The sequence below is a fragment of the Crocuta crocuta genome, unplaced genomic scaffold, assembly GCF_008692635.1.
Source record: "Crocuta crocuta isolate KB4526 unplaced genomic scaffold, BGI_CrCroc_1.0 scaffold111, whole genome shotgun sequence".
NCBI classification, from domain to species: domain Eukaryota; kingdom Metazoa; phylum Chordata; class Mammalia; order Carnivora; family Hyaenidae; genus Crocuta; species Crocuta crocuta.
This window is the reverse complement of record NW_027527611.1, coordinates 2,148,620-2,167,457: the sequence shown is the minus strand read 5'-3', so window position 1 is coordinate 2,167,457 and position 18,838 is coordinate 2,148,620. Positions and strand designations below refer to the sequence as shown.

At 43.3% G+C, this 18,838-nt stretch overlaps 1 protein-coding gene across 1 annotated transcript in view; it reads right to left on the bottom strand.

Annotated features, from left to right (window-relative positions):
- CSMD1 (CUB and Sushi multiple domains 1) overlaps nt 1–18,838 on the bottom strand; it is a 1,564,948-nt gene that overhangs the window by 147,761 nt on the left and 1,398,349 nt on the right. The window contains exons 41-42 of the mRNA XM_077771883.1: nt 10,305–10,493; nt 1,465–1,642 (exon numbers count right to left, since the gene is read on the bottom strand). Of these exons, the coding sequence (XP_077628009.1) occupies nt 1,465–1,642; nt 10,305–10,493 (367 nt within the window). The remainder of the gene's footprint in view (nt 1–1,464; nt 1,643–10,304; nt 10,494–18,838) is intronic.

Below are 18,838 nucleotides of genomic sequence, written 5' to 3'. Positions count from 1 at the left end.
CCCTCTTCCTGCAAAACCCTTCTCTTGGGCACCCTGGAGTCCTCCAAACATGTCTCTACCTGCCAGACGGCAGGTTACCCAATTCACGAATCACTTAATGAAGGCAATTAGATCTTCAAATTTACTCAGCTGAAATTTTTATGTTTTTAACAAGCGAATAGAATACTACCATCTTTTGGACACTGTGTTTAGAAATACCGAGATGTTTAACGTCACAAAGTTGAATAGACTTTTCAGTCTCCCTTTCCTTAGTGTTCTTGACAACAGGCACTCTATTTTGTTAAATGTGAAGAGCTTTTGCTCCCATCTTCTAGATCTATAGGTTGATCCAGGTAAAGCGGCTGATACTCTAATGTTTGCCTCCATCAAGTTAATATTTCCTCTTCTCGGCTCCTCCTCGTTCCCTCAGCCGCTGGGTCAGCCATTACTCTCTCCCTGCAAGAGTTATTTCTAGAGCCTCAAAAGCCAGCTTCCATTCCTGCCCTCCGTTAATATGTTTCCCACAAAAAGAGGCTGGGAATTCTGCAGTCAAGGTGATTCTCCTTCCCAAGACCATACTGAGTCCTTCTGGCCCTTAGAACTAAGCCTGGAATCCTTCGCGTGATTTAAAGGCTCCCGTATTCTCTGTCCTGCTCACTTGCACTCCCCTAATACTCATACCTGGGATCTGCCAATACCCTGAACGCATGCTGCTCCCTTACTTTCCAGGCCTTTCAATAAGAAACGCTCAACATTTATGCCAACTTCCCCAACAGGCATAGACACATTCGCGCATGCACGCCGCGTTGCTACCTGCTCTTACTCCGGCTCTCGTGGAAGTTTATTCTGGCAGCACATCATGGCTCTTTAAACCCAAGTTAAGCTCACCTCCTCACACCCATGGGTACTCCCTCCTCCTCCCGCCAGCACTTGGCAATCTCTGTGTCCCCCACATCCTCTCACTTCCAAAAGCAGAGGTAGGGGAGTCCTCTCCACAGACGTGAAAGCATAGCCGAGGGTCACACAGACAACTTACCCAAGGCCACACGGCCCTTTGGGCAGAGGACCAGAACCGAACCCCTCCCCCGGGTTGCTGGCCCAGTGGGATTTCCCACACATCACAAGGCAGGGCGGTTCTACAAGGTTTTACAAAGGGGGGCGGGAGGGTGCTGGGGAAGGACTTCTTCACCACTTCCAGGGGCCTCAAACTCCTGTCATGCCGAGTCTTAGCACACTTAAAAATGTGAAATAAAATAAGCTTGGGCTGTTCTATACTCAGAACAACCCTGGATTTATCTACCACTCAAACATGTTCCACGACGTTTGTTCTCTACATCTCCTGATGTCACTGGTAAATTTCCTCTCCCGTATCTGCGGAGTAACTTCATTTCTTCTGTGTCCATCTGGCATACACGCACCATGTACGTGGGTACAGGAACGGTCTGGCACAACTGAATATCACTTCTATGCAAAGGCTCTCCTTACCAAACAGCAATGTAGTCGTTAACAGCTTCAGTCTGCAGCAAGGTGAAGTTGATGTAGACCCCGTGGCCGGCAGGTACAGTGATAAGCCAGACGCAGTCCTTCAGGATCGGGTACTCATCCGGAAACCCAGGGGAGTAAATGGTGCCATTCTGAGAAGTTACATTATATCCACAAGGGGCTGAAAAGGGAGCAAAAAAAAAAAAAAAAAAAAAAAAAAATTTAAGTCCCATTCAGTCAGCTTTAGAAAGGACACAGTTAAATATTTCTAAGTCTCTCAAGCCCCTTAGCCGAAATTTCCCTTCTAAGAAACAATAATTGTGGAATATTTCTCAGTGACTACTTTGTCAAAGTAATTCCCCTGAAGTCTTAAAACCTTAGATGAATTTTACTTCTGAACTAAGTTATCTAAGTTCCATTTAATATATTCTCCAAACACTCAAAATCCCTTCAGGATAAAGTCATTCCCNCAGATATCCTGTGTGACTGAGCTGATAATCCATTGGCTATGTGATACAGGGATTATGTAGAAATTATGCATAAATACATAATGGAAAATTTTTGTTGTTTTAAGTAAGATTTCTAACACCTATTTAAACATCCAAGTCTATTTGCCTAAAACAAAAATATTATCAATTCTTGGCAGACCTATACCTGAAGAAATGAGATAAAATCATGTACATGGTGTTTTATTGAAGCATTTTCGTATCTCACCGGCTTTCAGTGGTTGAAGACTCACCATCCCTAATCAGTCTATGTTTATTTTACTTAATGAACTGGTGTTCCCTGTTGCCATGGCAATTATTTTGTCTTATCTACGGAGAAATGAAGTGACTATATATTAGCAGGATAATCTGAATGCATTATTACATTCGGACGGTGGTATAATACATCAAAGTCATAAACCAGTAGATGCTTTAATCAACCAAAATCCAATAGATGTAGGATGAGTGGCTGTTCCTAGCATGAATCTTCTGGGGTTTTCAAAGACTTGTCACCAAAGGTGTAAAATTTAGGTGGAGAACATAGACCAAACTATGTTTTAAAAAAACAGAAAAACAACCACTTCAATAAACAGTTCAAAGTCACGACTGATGCCATGCCATGAGGCAGTATGGTACATCGCTGCCTTAATCACACACCTGCATGTTTATTTCAGAGGAGGGAGAAAATATCCTGGGATACAATGGATGGAATCTGGCCCAAGTTGTGCATGAATCCATTAAAAGACAGGGTCTGAGAGAACATTTTAGAAGTTTTATGGCATAATTATTGATAAGTGGGGTTTGAAGTCAGACAAATCTTGCTTTGTAAATGAAGCACAGGGACACTTATAACCTGTATAATCTGGTGCCCCCAGAAAGTTCTCTTACGTTCTCTCCCCTCCAAATATCATGCAAATATTCACTCTACATGAAGCCTTCAAATGCTTTTCTCCTACTCTGCTGCCAGGGTGAGCTGATCCCTTTCTTCAGAACTTGACTCAAATATTACTGCTCCCTTAAGGTGGTTTGGCCCTTGATGGCCAGGGTTATTCACTTATTATGCGGCAGTAATTAACTGTAGCAGTTCTCTGCCGTTAGACTGTCAGGCTATTAGCAGCCGGGAGTCAGGGACTGTGTTCCTTTTCATCCCCACCCCAAACCTGCTTTCATTGATCCCCATTGCCTAACTCAGATCACAATAAGTGAGAGACAACAAATAATTGATAAACTGAAAATGAGTAAGAATCACCACAAAATATTTCAGGAAGCAACACACGGAAGCCGCTGGGCTGACATACTGTATGTGGGCCTGAGGCTGTTGATTTGGTATTGACCTGCAATCTATAATCTCCAAGACTTCCCGTGTGCATTTTGACTGTTCAGGTTGAACCTTATAATTGTATAACCACAATATATACAGTAGTACCCTTCCCAGTGGTGATAAAATACAACAAAACAAGCAAATGAAAAAGGATCAGGCCACCTCTTAAAGGGCAAAGGAAACAACATGGTAATTTTCTTGGTAGGACACATTGCTGGGTTCTGAAGTTCTTTGTGTCACTTACTAGCTCTGGGACATTGAGCAAGTCATATATCCTCGCCATTCCTTGCGTATGATATTCAAATAATTAGTGCACCATGTATTTATTCAGTGAGTATTTACTGAGTGTCTATTATGTACCAGGAGGCGTTAGGTTAGAGCAGGGGACACAGCAGAGAACCACAGAGCACTGATCTTGTAGAGCTTACTGAATGGTGACCAAGAAAGATACGAAGCAAATGCAAAATAAGTATAAAAGTCAACTCATATAAGTATGATGAGGGAAAGAACAAACACTGCTTGTCACAAGAGGTAATAATATCCCATCGAGGCAAACAAAATTCCTCAAAGCAAATCTTGCCCTGTTGTCTAGAGAGAGAAGAGGACCCTATGGAAAAGGAGTTGACGTTTCCTCTACAATGTCCCCCGGTCTCTTAGCCCAGAGAAGTCTTTGTCATCACGTAGACTTGCTCATCTGGGTGGCATCTCACTTGACCTCCACAGAGACAGAGGACGTGTGACCTGACTGGGCATGACGTGGGTCCGTCCCCTCCGTCCCCTCCCTGAAGGTGAGGTTCAAAGCGTACTCTGAGCTGGAGGGATCGGTCGTGAAGGCTCCGCGAGGAACAGGCACCACGGCCCAGCGGAGGCGCCTCCTCCTGGCGGGCCGCCAGCCCTGTGCCTGTGAGCCTAGTCACAGCAGGACAGGCAGGGCCCCGCTGGCCAGCGGGGGGAGAGCGCGTGAGGCACGCGCTTCACAGCCGTCTCAGCCAGGAGCCGCATGCGCGCCAGTCCCCCCTCGCTTCCCAGAGATGAGGAGTAAATAAACCCACGTCCACTTATAGACCTGTGAATGTTCACTGCGATGTCGGGGTTTATCAACAAGAAATGTACATGTTCTGCCCTTCTCCCTGTTCCGTGCACAGAGCTCCAGAGATCCTGGGACAAACACTGTGCGACGAAAGAGAGAAAGGTTTCCGTTGTTATTCACAGCAAGAGCCTTTCAAGCCCGGCTGAGTGTGTGTTAATGAGATGACCTGGGAAGCACCAAAGGATGGCGTCTGGAGAACTTCCCAGGGGGGAGCACGTGGGGTGCTGGGGCGATGGGTCACCCGGAGAGAACGGGGCCCTCTGCTCATGTCCCCACACACGCTGCCCCTGCCTGACTTCCACGTGGCTGCTGCCCTATAATACGGGGCGCGTCTTCCTGAGCTCTGTGTGGCTCTAGCAAATCAACCCGGTAGGAGGAGGGAGTCAGGGGGTTCTGAGAAGCACCGGTGGCGACCCGGACATGCGACTGGCATCCCAAGGGGGAGGGCAGGGCAGGGGCGGCCTGGCCGGACTCAACTTTCCACCTGTGAGACCAGAAGCTCTCCACGGGGAGACAGAGGCAGAGCTGTGCTCCGACGCAGCTCTCTAGCAGTGTCGCAGAATGGCTCGTTGTGGGGAAAACGCACACGCAGTGGCCAGGAGTGCCAGAGCGAGTGTTAGTGTGCCACCCTTTGTGCACACGTGTGTCGGCAACAGGTTGTGACAAAGGACTGCTGTGTGAAGTATAATTAATGAAAATTCTTCAGTTACCTCTGTAGGTGTTTCTCCAGAGGAAAATATGCACATAAAGAGGCCGAAGGTGTCTACTTTCATCAGCTTCTAGAGCCTGCATTGGCTATACTGAATCTGAGGAGCGGACGGCATTTACTCAGTGCCTATTTGTGTCTAAGTAGCCTTCACCCCCATCCTCACTTCCTACCCAACCCCACTCTGCACCAATCTGCACCACTGCCTGAAGTACGGCGTGGATTCTGGTCATTTTACCGCCATTTGAGAACGTGAAGCTTTTAGGAGGCTCATACAAAAAGTGATGAGTGTATCTCACCAATTCAAGCTCACGTGAAGCCCAAAGATACTGGAAGATGAGCTGGTGGGCATGGTGGACATCAGCACAGGGAGGTGGAGACACACAGTCCCTTCATTTAATCTGAGGCTGGCTACACTTGGAAAAATCAAGGGTCNCCCAAAGATACTGGAAGATGAGCTGGTGGGCATGGTGGACATCAGCACAGGGCGGTGGAGACACACAGTCCCTTCATTTAATCATTTAAACTGAGACATCTATCTCTTCATTATGCTTTTTCTCCACTTAAAAAAAATGTACCAAGCGACTTTCTCTGAATTGAGTTGGATAGAAAGAGCTTATTAAGTTATTTCAATCAGAAATTAAATTTTAAAAACCCTAAATATCCACTAGGACAGTTATAGATAATTTATAGATGGTTCTCTCCAGGATTATATTAAGATTCCTGCTTAATAAGAGTGTGAAGAGAAAGCTTATGGTACCAAACAACAAATACCTACATCTGGGATGAATATTTATGAATTTTAAACTCTTGACTATTAATGTACCCAGGAACCGAATGCCTAATCTCATAGAACGTACGCAGCACCATAGGTATTTCTGACCTATTTTTTTTCTTCACTTTGGTTTCCTTATGATGGTTTTGAGACAGAGAGACACAGTGCACTTTATCCTAAAATTGTTTCATAATGGGCATATTTAAAATAACATTTACGAATACAAGTTAGTTGTGTTCTTCAGAAGGTCATTTTTATTCTAAACTATTAGGAGAGATTATTTTCTGTATTTATCAATCAACTCGGTAAGCCTTAATTTTCAAAACTATGTGTATAATAACATATTCTTTGGCTAGTTGCATTTCTCATGTCAATTAGGGTTCTGCAATCAAATAGGGTTCTACTTAGAAAATCTTTCAATCTGGAAGCAGTTGCTAGTTCACTAACTGCAACGTATTAAGGTATCTTAATGACGGTCTGTGTCCAGATAGTTCCCCATCAACATACTACTGCATCTTTAGGTGAGGAATATCATGACAGCACTTAACTTTAAATATGCTTTTTAAAAATTATCTTTTAAGTTTATTTATTTACTTTTAGAGAGAGAGAGAGCGTGCAGGGTAGGAACAGAGAGAGAGGAGAGAGAATCCCAAGCAGGCTCTGCGCTGTCAGTGTAGAGCCAGATGTGGGACTTGAAACTTGAGATCATGACCCGAGCTGAAGTCAAGAGTCAGACACTTAACTGACTGAGCCACCTAGCCACCCGACGGTGCTTAACTTTAAAAAAGTTCTTAAAATTATATCTATAAAAGTATTTCAATAAGAGAAAATTAATTAGGTCAACAAAATACCTAAAAATTTTACACTGTATTTGTAAGGAGAGATACATATTGATTATCAAATTACAGTGAGTAAATCAATAAACAAGTCTTTTAAGCCATATTTTAAAAATTATAATCCACTTTTTTTAACTGAGACTTCTGTATAATTAGGTTACTTGGCAAAAATAATGTCTTGAATTTCTCAAAACACTTCAAGACCCTTTATGTTTCTCTTCTTTTTTCTTTTAATAGGTATCATACTTTTAGCCCAGGATGTTTTTTAAAATAAATTTAGAACATGCTAATTTTATAGAATTGATCCTTATGCAATAAACATATTAATATTTTCATGTGCATATAAACTAGTTTCATATGTTTGTCAGGACTGATGTCTTAAGATTTAAATTCTTGGGGCGCCTGGGTGGCTCAGTCAGTTAAGCATCCAACTTCAGCTCACATCATGATCTCACAGTTTGTGGGTTCAAGCCCCACATCGGGTTCTGTGCTGACAGCTCAGAGCCTGGAGCCTGCTTCGGATTCTGTGTCTCCCTCGCTCTCTGCCCCTCCCTGACACATGCTCTGTTTCTCTGTCTCAATAATAAATAAACATAAAAAAATAAAAAAAAAAGATTTCGAATTCTTGAGTCATAATTATCTGAATTGCTCAGTTTTTCCTGAGGATGCTAGAAGTTGTTCATAGTATCTATGTTCTATTCTGAGATTTGTTGCAAGTGTACGGGCTGGATCTTAGAAGACTGTCTTTCAGTGCATTTGTCCTGTACACCAAGAATAAATCTCAACTAAAAAACCATGTGGATAAAGGAAATGCAGTCTAGGTGAGTATACTGATAATCAGCAGAGTGCACTGCTGTCCTGGAGGGGCTTGCCCATAGTCTAAGCGGACACTGAGCAACATGTGAATAGTCTCCCTCGCTTAGCAAACCCTCTTTTTTATTATATATGTTTTTGGAAATACAACCTCTCACAAATAAAATAACCTCTGTTATAAAATGATATCCTCGGGGCACATGGGTGGCTCAGTCGGTTAAGCGTCCGACTTCGGCTGAGGTCATGATCTCACGGTTCATGGGTTCGAGCCCCGCGTCAGGCTCTGTGCTGACAGCTCAGAGCCTGGAGCCTGTTTCGGATTCTGTGTCTCCCTCTCTCTCTGACCCACCTCTGCTCATGCTGTCTCTCTCTTGCTCTCTCAGAAATAAATAAAACATTTTAAATAAAAATAAAAAAATGATATCCTCTGCTTATTTTGTTTTTGAATTGAATCCAACATGGAGAGGACATTAACCACACATTGGATGCTGCTTAGAAAAATTAATTTATGACATAATTTTATATGAATCTTATGTTTTGTTGTGTTTTAGTCTGTCTGTGACATTATAGATACGAAGAGAGACACGATGGTAAAAATGCTTGTGCAGTAAAGCATTNTTAGCTTCATGGGGGGGTGGGGGGCTGGTGGTACTTGATAGTTCCAGGGCAGGGCTGGTCATGCCAGAAAGACCAGCCACGTGGCTGAGGTGGGGCCTTTGCGTTACAGGGTATCCGTGGGCTTGGAGGCTGGCATCAACCACTGGGCGATCAGTACTGCCTGCCTAACGGAGCCCTGGTTGAAAATTCTGGGCACTGCCACCCAGGTGAGCTCCTCAGGGCGCACTGTCACCCGTCAGTTCTGAGAGAGGGATGCATCCTTTTCTATGATTTTAAGGTGTCCTTTCCTTGTTATAAACCGCAGCCAGAGCATATAACAGCTGTAGTATTATGTAATAGCTAATATAATATATGACAGAGTAGGGGCTCCTGGGTGGCNTCACGGTGGTTTGGGTAAATCTCCTATTTTCTGTGGGTGTCAGGACTCGTGGGCATGCTTGGGCGCCTGGGGGACCTGAGCTTCCGTCCGGCCAGCTCTGGGTAGTAGGACATCTCATGGTGGAACCACAACAGGTGCCCTCCCCTTCGAGCTCCATCAAAAACAACAGATTTCGTTATTTTCATGCTGACAAAATAACTCTAAGCCAGCATTTATTTCTATACTTGAAGACTTAGCTTGAAAAAGTGATGAAGCCTAATTAAATATTTAATTATACTTTTTTAATATCCAAGCCAAGAAGTCTCTCATGTATAGATGAATTCAAAGAATTCAGGGGAAGATTCCAAACACGAAAAGGGCTTAATTGTGCCAATTCAACCTATTTTATATATATATCAAATATATGAAGTTTTAAATGGCGAAGAGTAAAAAAAGATTTTTAAGTTTTTTTTTTTTAAGTTTATTTATTCAATNTTTGGCGCAGGTGAGAACACACAAGCAGGGCACGGGCAGAGGGAGAGAGAATCCCAAGCAGGCTCCTGGCCGTCAGCACAGAGCCCGACGTGGGCCCCACCCCACGAACCACGGCATCGTGGCCTGAGCCGAATCAAGAGTCGGCCGCTCCCCCTACTGAGCCCCCAGGCGCCCTGACGTGTTTTAATAAAGAGCACCAGACGGGCTACTGTTGTACTCAGTTTTATAAAATAATTTTTTAAATGCTGTTCTATATGCTAATAAATGTGCATTAGACTAAGGTTTTTTTTAAAATACAGCTAAAATTTCTTTTCATAGGTTTTTAAAACAATAATATAGAATGGAAAAATATGGGTGAGAAATATAATNCTTTTTTAGTAGAAACTGAAACCCAGGCAGCTGCCTTCCCCTTTTGCCACCTGGGATATAAATGTTTAGCATTTCAAAGGGCCACAGAGTCAGTAATTTCATTATTTTTTCACTCAAAGGCACTGTATTTATAATGTTAGAATATTAGGCTCTCAGGAACTTTCTGTTTCATGTGCTTTCTTCATAAACAATGTACGTGACCTATTAACTTCAACTGATATTACGAAAATTGTGAAACCATCAAAACAAATCAGGTCACCATACAGAGGCTCTAAAGAGTGATTCCCGCACAGACTAGGGCGACTTGATGGCCCGGAGTCCCCCCATCACCGCTGAGCGTCAGCCCGGTTCCCACCTGTCCAACAAACCCTGATGGTCAGGCGCTACCAACTGCACTACTCTCCTTGTTTCCTATGGCTGTTTCTAAGGACGCCCTTGCCCACACTGTTCTTTCCACCCCGGACGCCCCACGTCTGGTAGCAAAATAGTACGTATACGCTCCCACGCCCACTGCAAAAATAAAACCCATTTTCTGAAATACCAAAGAAACAGATGTTAACTGTAAAAGTTATGCAATAAAAAACATCTAGGGTAAAATGAACAAGCGTCCCTTCTTCCACTAATCCCATGATTTGGTGGAGCCACGGCCATCACAAAGAGTTCCCTGATCACTTCCCAAGCAAACGCCATCCTTCTTCATGTATCTCTTGTGTCTGGTTTTGCGTTATAAAAATTTGTGTTTATTATTTTGCTCTCTTTATAATTTCCATTGAGGGCGAGGCCTATTTATTCATCTTTTTAACTTACTGCCATATGATATTCCTGAAATACTTACTAAGTAGAATGAGTCTGTCAGAACAGATTGCTAATAAATATTTGTTGGTAAGTTAATGGAGTCTCTAATATGTTCATTTAATCATTTAACGCACGATTATATACACGAAAAATTACATGATTGCCAAGAATGATTAACCTACCGTCACATCTTGGAAAAGGATAATTCCAGTTTCTGTTGACCCCGTGCTGACAGGTGAGGACGGGGTGGCCGATTAAAATGTACCCAGGGTAGCACTCAAAGGATATGGACTGTCCCACACTGTAATCCGAGTTGATCATATAACCATTCTGGAAAGGAGGTGGGTCCGGGCAGTTCTGTAGCTCATAGGCTGAAAGAGACAGAATCAAGCTCATGTGTAAGAAGTTAGGTTGGTTAGAATTTACAGGACTGGGGTCACATACAGTTTCTTACGGCTAATGTTTTCAGTAAGTTTTAAAACAATATCTTTTCCAAGTTGCCACTTACCATCCTAAGTAAAACAGTTATTAGTAGTAACAGAATTAAAACAACTTGCAATTAGTACAAACTTAATTGTGTGCTTTAGAAGTAGTAAAACACATACCAAGAATAAATTTGACAGCGTTGACTTTGGGGGAAAAGAGTATATGATATGAATTGCCTTTTTAAAAAGGTAGAATAAATGACAATAAAAGTTGCCTGTAAAAAATATCAGGTGAATGCGGACTTAATTTCCTTTTAATTTAGAAGAGAATTATACTAGCACTCCATTCTGAGTGTTAATAACGAGGAAACATGTAGTTGTTGTGTTTTGATTATTTAATTGTCGTTTACAAATAAAATTTAAAAAGCAATTGCATTTTCTTATTTTTTAAAAAAAGACCCTATAGAAAACATTGTACTAGCAACTACTATCAGTACAATCTTTTTAATAAAATATAGTTTATGTAGTAAATAGTATGTATTTATATTTTGCATATATTAAGGATACTCTCCAATGGATTTACAAGTTCCAATACTGGAGATAAATTTAAAAATTTTAACAGTAAAATTAACCCTCACTGTAGTTAGCAGATTAAAAAGCCCTTAATTTCACTTCATTTCACATTTCACTTGGCTTCACTTATTTTTATATTTGCAATCGTATGTCTCTGGATGGGAGTCCAACAAGCAGCTAGTGAGTGATCGCAGGCAAGAGCAGACACCAGACGCTGAACAGTGCAAAGGCCTCAAGCAACGCGAGATAATTCATGGCACCGCCCCCCCACCCCCAGGCACTGACACTGGGAAGAACCTGGAGGTGGACACAGCCCCCCCAGAACAAACGGGGCCTCCGCGAATCTCCGGCCGAGGCAGGCTCCCGCTCTGGTGCGCACTGTACCGGCACAGGGCGAGCGCTGTGTCCTCAACGAGATCACAGTGGACACCACTTGCGTGCTTTATGCAATGAGACTTCATAACCTCGGAGGTGCTAACAATACATTTATTCCAATCGACTTGTAATGCGCGTCATTATTATAGGGAATTGCACCTTTAAAACACTGAGAATAAGAGGAAAACAGTCACTGCAATATTTTTAACTCAATGCCATCTTTTGACACATAGGCAACTCCTTATGGAGATAAAACTTATTTATGCAAAATCAAACAGTTTAACAATTATTTGAGCTTTCGGGGCTCTGTTCTGGTGAAGCTATGTTGTAACATGAATTCCTGAGACAGTAGAAGGAGAAATCACCTATTCAAGGATTTATTCCAGATCAATAAGCAACTGAGCACAATTATTATTAATGAAACGCAAGGCTCTAGCAATCATTTGCAAAAGAAAAAGTGCTTGGAACTCACAATTTTGCAATTTGCAATCCAGCCTAAAGACGACAGCTGCACAGTATACAGAGGTGTCTTCCAAATTATTTTTCTGCATCGTATAAGGAAAATATTTTCCTGTTGAAATCTCCTACCTAGTACCAGACTTCAAGGGGAAATACATCTGAACTGTTCAAAAGAAAAGAGCATCCAAACCGAATGAAACCAACCGACCAACCAACCATGTGTGGACGGAAAACACGCCCAGCACCGAACGGCGAGTAGGTTATTAGCAACTGCTTTCGTAACGTTGTCACATCTATTGGAAAAGCAGAAGCTTAGAAGGCTCTGCTGCTAAGTGCTAAGTACAAGGGCAGGCACACTATGCCAGAAAGCCACGGCCAATCAGTGCGCCTCGCTCTCTGCACCACACACGCATGGAGACAGATGCGTGCACCATGCACACACGCATGCACACAAACACCACACATACATGCACACACTCACACATCCTACCTGTTCACACGTATACACATGCACACACATGCACAAACACATCACACACGTATGCCGACATACACACTCATACATCCATATATGTTCACACACGCACACACATGCACAAACACATCACACATGTATGTCCACACACTCATATATCCATACATGTTCGTGCACACACATCACACACATATGCCCACATACACACTCATACATCCATACATGTTCACACATGCACACACAGGCACAAACACCTCACACTCGTATGCACACACACCCATACATGTTTGCACAATGCACACACATACACACTCACATATCCATGCGTGTTTGCACACACACATATACATTCACACACCACACATGGATGTGCACATGCATCTGTACACATTTACACACAGCATGCACACACATAAATACACACACAAACACAGCACACAGTATGCACACACACTCACACATCCATCCACGTTTATGCAGACACGTGCACATACAAGCACACACACAGAAACACTACACTTATATGCACACACACCCACACATCCATACACGTTTGAGCACACACATGCACACACACAAACACTACACACATGCACACTCACACACATACATGTTTATTCACACACACGCACACACAGAAACACATGTGTATATGTACACTTACACATCCACACACTTTATGCATGTGTGCGCACGTGTGCACGTGCACGCACGCACGCACACACACACTTTTCTCCATTTCCTCACTGTGCCCCTCCCTTGGCTGATGTGGCAAATCTAGAGCCAGGTCACCCACCTCTCCCAAGGGCCACCTCACACTGAAAGCCATAGAAGCAGCCTTTTCCGGAAAGCCAGGGCCAAATGGCCTAGCAAATACCCACGGTGCTTGCAGTCTTGTTATTAGAGCCTAAATTTACTTTATTAGAAGCAGGTTCACAAAAAGAACAGAGAATGCCCTACTGTGCTCCAAACATCAACCAATTTCCTTCTTATTACACTCTTTCAGAACGAAGTCAGCAGTTTATGCTCATTCTTTTCTGCTTGAAGTATAATAAACACTGCTGGAGAAATGAGTCCTCTAATGCATCACATACAACTGCTAATAAAAACTTAAATATATATACATCAAAAATGGATGGCGGTTCCCATGTGAGCAGAATCAAGACTGTGTTCAACAGAGCACCATCCTCTGTGAAAGATTCTATCTGCGGTTTAGCAGGGTCCTGGGGTACCGATGCAAGCAATGGGAACAGGTAAAAGAGATTCCTTTTTGAAAAAAATTTTTAAGTTTATTTATTTATTTGAAAGTGATAGACTACATGTGTAAGTGGGAATGGGGCAGAGAGAAAATTCCAAGCAGGCTCTGCATTGTCAGTGCAGAGTCTGATGCGGGGTTTGAACTCATGAACTGTGAGATCATGACCTGAGTGGAAACCAAGAGCTGAACGCTTAACCGACTGAGGCACCCAGGCGCCCTAGTTCATAGAGATCCCTAATGAACAATCACATGAAACAGCACGTAACACACGTACCCTCACACAGGTCTCCTCACAGCCTGGCTACAGGCAGGAGAGGCTGTAATCTGCATCAGCGTCTACGCTGAATACGAGCCTATGCCCTCCCCCGAGGCTGGGCTTCCCTCTCCTTGACAACATGAGGCTGGGCTCCCAGGAGCACATGCAGCACAGAATTCCCTGTGCACACACAGAACTCGTCTCCCCCAGACCGGCTGGCACATCTCTCTTCTTCCCCGATGAGGGTACGATCCCGGTTCTCACTCCTAAGTGGCATTACCTGCCTGAATGTTCTTTACCGGCTATCGAAACTCCTTGGTCCCCAGGCCTATCAGGGAAGCCAACCGACACAGCCTGCAGTTGCGGCCAATCCCATGCTTTGGGGGCAGCCCCAAGCCTTGGCTGGGGATGGGGGACCAAGCTGCTTGCTCCCAGTGGGGATTACAGCTGTGTCTTGTGCTTTGAGCTACTGAGGATAAGTGCTCGGCAGACCTTCTACGTGAAGACCTCTACATTGTGGAAAATCTCTTATTTTATTTTTTAAGTGTTCATTTATTTATTTTAAGGAAGAGAAAGAGAGGGTGGGGGCGGACAGAGAGTGAGGGAGACAGAATTCCAAGCAGGCTCTGCTCTGTCAGAGCAGAGCCATATGTGGGGCTCAAACGCACAAACTGAAAAGTCATGACCTGAGCAGAAATGAAGAGTCAGCCGCTGAGCCAACGGAGCCCCCCAGGCACCCCAAGAAAGTCTAATTTTAACTCAGAGGAACTGCTGGACCCCGAGACTACAGACTGCACGGAGAATCCACTTCCTCCGCTGCATCAGAAGCTTGGCGGCATGAACACTCAGACCACCTCGGTGGGGGTGTGGACATCTGAAGGTGCTGTCACCTAGGACGCAGAGCTGTCCAGGGGTGATGTGGGGCAGAGGCGTGGGTCCTGTGAGGGAGAAGCTGACGTTGTTACCTTTACGTCAGGCAAACTCCTAAAAAGAGAAGCGAGTCCACGTGGTCTTCAGGGAGAAAGCGAGTCAGCTGGGAAGACGTGGATCCTAGTCTCTACGGTGTGGCCCACGAGCCACCACTACAGTACTTGCCCCATCTGGAACAAGCGGCCCCGGAGTGGACGGCGTCCGACACAACCGTTAGTTGTCCACGGTTTCAAGCATTTGTATGCGAGAAAGCCTTTCTAAAGAGCCTCCTGTTGGGAACTTGATTCACTCGCTCAGGTGGGTGGAAAGGACAGCGTAGAGCCTGACCTTGCTCTTGTTAACGCAACGCAGCTCAGAGTATCGCCGTCAAAGGAAGAAGAACAAGTCAGTTCTAGAGGCACATCCGTTTCCTGCAGAAAAGCACGGTCGTGTGTGTAAGGAACGATTAGTGGTTTATACGACCAGCTGCAAGTAATCCTTCACTTGCGCGCTGCACACAAAGCTGGTTGGATTGCTTCTCCTTCTAAAGGGGGAGGGAAAATCAGAATCTCCTATCGACAAACTGAAGCCTATTTTCTCACAGATTCAATTCACTGAAATTCAGTGCTTCCATGACAGAATAAATCAAGATGCAGATATGTTTAATCCTTTAAAAAATAATGGTTCTGGGGATGCCTGGGGGGCTCAGTCGGCTGAATGTCTGACTTCAGCTCAGGTCATGATCTCACGGTTCCTGGGTTTGAGCCCCGTGTCGGGCTCTGTGCTGACAGCTCAGAGCCTGGAGCTGCTTCAGATTCTGTGTCTCCCTCTCCCTCTGCCCCTCCTGTGCTCACACTCTGTCTCTCTCTCTCAAAAATAAACATAATTTTTTTTACATACAAAAATAAAGGGGCTTAGTACATATAGCAAAAGGAAAAAGAAAAAGAGTGCAACTTTGAGAAAAAAGAAGCCATACTTCCTATGACAAAGGTACTTAAAATTACCTTTAAGCTTTTTGGCATTACACCAAAAATGAGACGAGAGGAATATTTAACTTCTCCAAATGTTAACTTGCAAAAACCAAAAACAGAAGAGAGTCACTAACATTCTCAATGGTCCCAATTTCATAAACATTATGAAAATCTGGATCCCAGTAAGCCCATACTGATATTATAAGAGTAAGAGAATCCTTCTTCATAGGGGAATCCTTTGCTGGGATTTAGGAAAATAACTATTATTCACGCCTATCAATTCCAGCGACAGGGCATCGAGTGCTGAAATTACAGGCGCTTCGTGGGACTGCCGCTGGGGTCACGTAGTCATCTTTCTAACATGCACAATATTTTCCAATATCTAAGGAACTGATAAGTATCTTCAGGCTTCCATCCACTTTTTAGTTTTTGACTTAGAAATAGGGCATCTGAACTCAATTTCATTCAACGCGACTCCTCACCTCCCATCTGTCAAGTTCTGTGAAGTCATGTAACCTCCAGACAGCGACACCCACTAGTACCATTTCTGGCCTTTCTACAGCCATAAATAAATGACAAGGCTTAAGAACAGGAGTGTCACACAGACATCATTGCGAATGACACGGCGTCTCTGCATGATTTATGCAGTTTCTTATGAGTTACTAATTATAAGCTTAACTTATAAATCTCAAGTTGGACCTAGGAATTTTGACGTGACATACACATCGGAACTGTGCCATTCTGCCAATTTGTAAGTTTTATAAAATGACAGAACTCTGATAAACTATTGAATTAAGTATCATCCCAGATATGATCACCTTCAAGAAACTGGGACGCCTCGAATTCATAGGGGAATGCATTCTTTATATTTATTTTTGTGGCTCTCAACTAAAGCAAATTAATTGCCTACAATAAAAATATATTGCTTAAGAATTATTTGTTTATTTACTTATGTTTAGCATGGATACTTAACCAGAGTCAGCCGTCAAGTAAATAAAACATGTGCCCAGCTCGGCCGGCCGGAGGTTTGGCCTAGATAAGGGTTCACAAAATCAAATGTTTAAAGGCCCACAGACAGCATCAATGATCAAAGCTCACAGGGCATAAGGGAAACTTCTGAAGGTTTTCCACAATGAAAGGGGCTGTCCCTGCATGTGAGCAACTGATCAAATGTTTACAGAATCTAACACTGAGAGATAAGAAAGGAAAGTGGATCTATAGGTATTTCACAAACTATATGACATCTAATTCTAAATATTGACAATTAAAAATATTATCTTGTTAGCCAACTCCAGCAACTTTATGACCTGTTGTCTAGATAACTCTTACTTAGACTTCGTTTATATATGTGTTTGTGTGTTTATTTTAGAGCGTTCTTTTTTGGATTTCAGTAATTGATAGCTTTAGAATTATGTGGACATGGCCTTAATAACCCTCTCTGGAAATATCACGAGAGATCCAACAAAAAATATTTTTCAAACTATGCAGGTTAGATTTATGTAAGATAAAATACAGTTCCAGAACTTCTATATCAATTCATGGGGATTTGTACTTGAGCTTTGGAGGCCGACAAGGAGAGAAAAGTTAAATTTTGAATATAGTATTAAGGATATTCAAAGTGGGAAAGACATTTCAAAAGTTCTTGAGATCAAGTGAGATAACTCAGTTAATCGGCAGCTCATGGGTTGAGATGTGTAATTATGTATATTTTCCTTATCGGCTCATATATTAAGGTCGTGCCAATTGAGCAACAGTGGTCACCGTGTAATAACCAAGTTTAAAATGATGATCATGGGGCGCCTGGGTGGCTCAATCTGTTAAGCGGCTGACTCCTGATTTTGGCTCAGGTCATGATCTCACAGTTCATGGGTTCGAGCCCTGCATAGGGCTCTGGGCTGACAGTGTGGAGCCTGCTTGGGATTCTTTCTCTACCTCTCTCTCTGCCCCTTTTCGGAGTGTTTGCTCTCTCTCTTTCTCTCTCTCTCCCTCCCTCAATCAAAATAAGTAAATAAACTCAAAAAATAAATAAAGGGCACCTGGGTAGCTCAGTTGGTTAAGTGTTTAACTTCTGCTCAGGTCATGGTCTCATGGTTCCTGGGTTCAAGCCCCATACTGGGCTCTGTGCTGACATGTCAGAGCCTGGAGCCTGCTTCCAATTCTGTGTCTCCCTCTCTGCCCCTCCCCTGCTCACACTCTCTTTCTCTCTCTCTCAAAAACAAATAAACATTAAAAAAATTTAGAGGTGCCTGGGTGAGTCAGTTGGTTAAGCGTCCAACTTCAGCTCAGGTCATGATCTCAAGGTCCATAGGTCTGAGCCCAGCATTGGGCTCTGTGTTAACTGCTTGCTCAGAGCCTGGAGCCTGCTTTGGATTCTGTGTCTCCTTCTCTCTATGCCCCTTCCCCGCTCACGCTGTGTCTTACTCTGTCTCTCAAAAATAAATAAATGTAAATTTAAAAAAATCTAATTTAAAAAAAATCTTTAATTTTAATTTTTAATTAAAAAAAATTTAAATTTAAAAAACTTTAAAAAAATAAAATAAAATGACGATCATGAATGAAATGTTCATATTTTAATAAATATACGTCAATAGAATTAGGTAAAGGGTATAGACCAGATATACAAAACCATGAAAGAGAAGCATTGAATTCATAGCATGTACTATTCAAGGCTTAAGTTCAGCACAGAATCAGGTGAAGGGGACAGACAAAGAGAGTTGTGTTGACATGAAAGCCGCATCTCTCCTGGGCACCTGCAAACGCCTTGCACCAGGTGAGGGGACCCCAACGCACATGCATGCACACACACACACATGCACGCACACGCACACACGCACACCATTCTGTGTTCCCGGGACGTGCCTCAGTTCCAAGACCTTCCCCTCCCCTACAACCCGGACAAGACGCGGGAGCACCTGGGTCCACCTGTGGCTGCACCAGACATAAACCCTCCAGATTCTCGTCTCTTTTTCAAGGACAGGTAGCTGCTCCCACTGATGCGTCAGAACAAAACGCCCG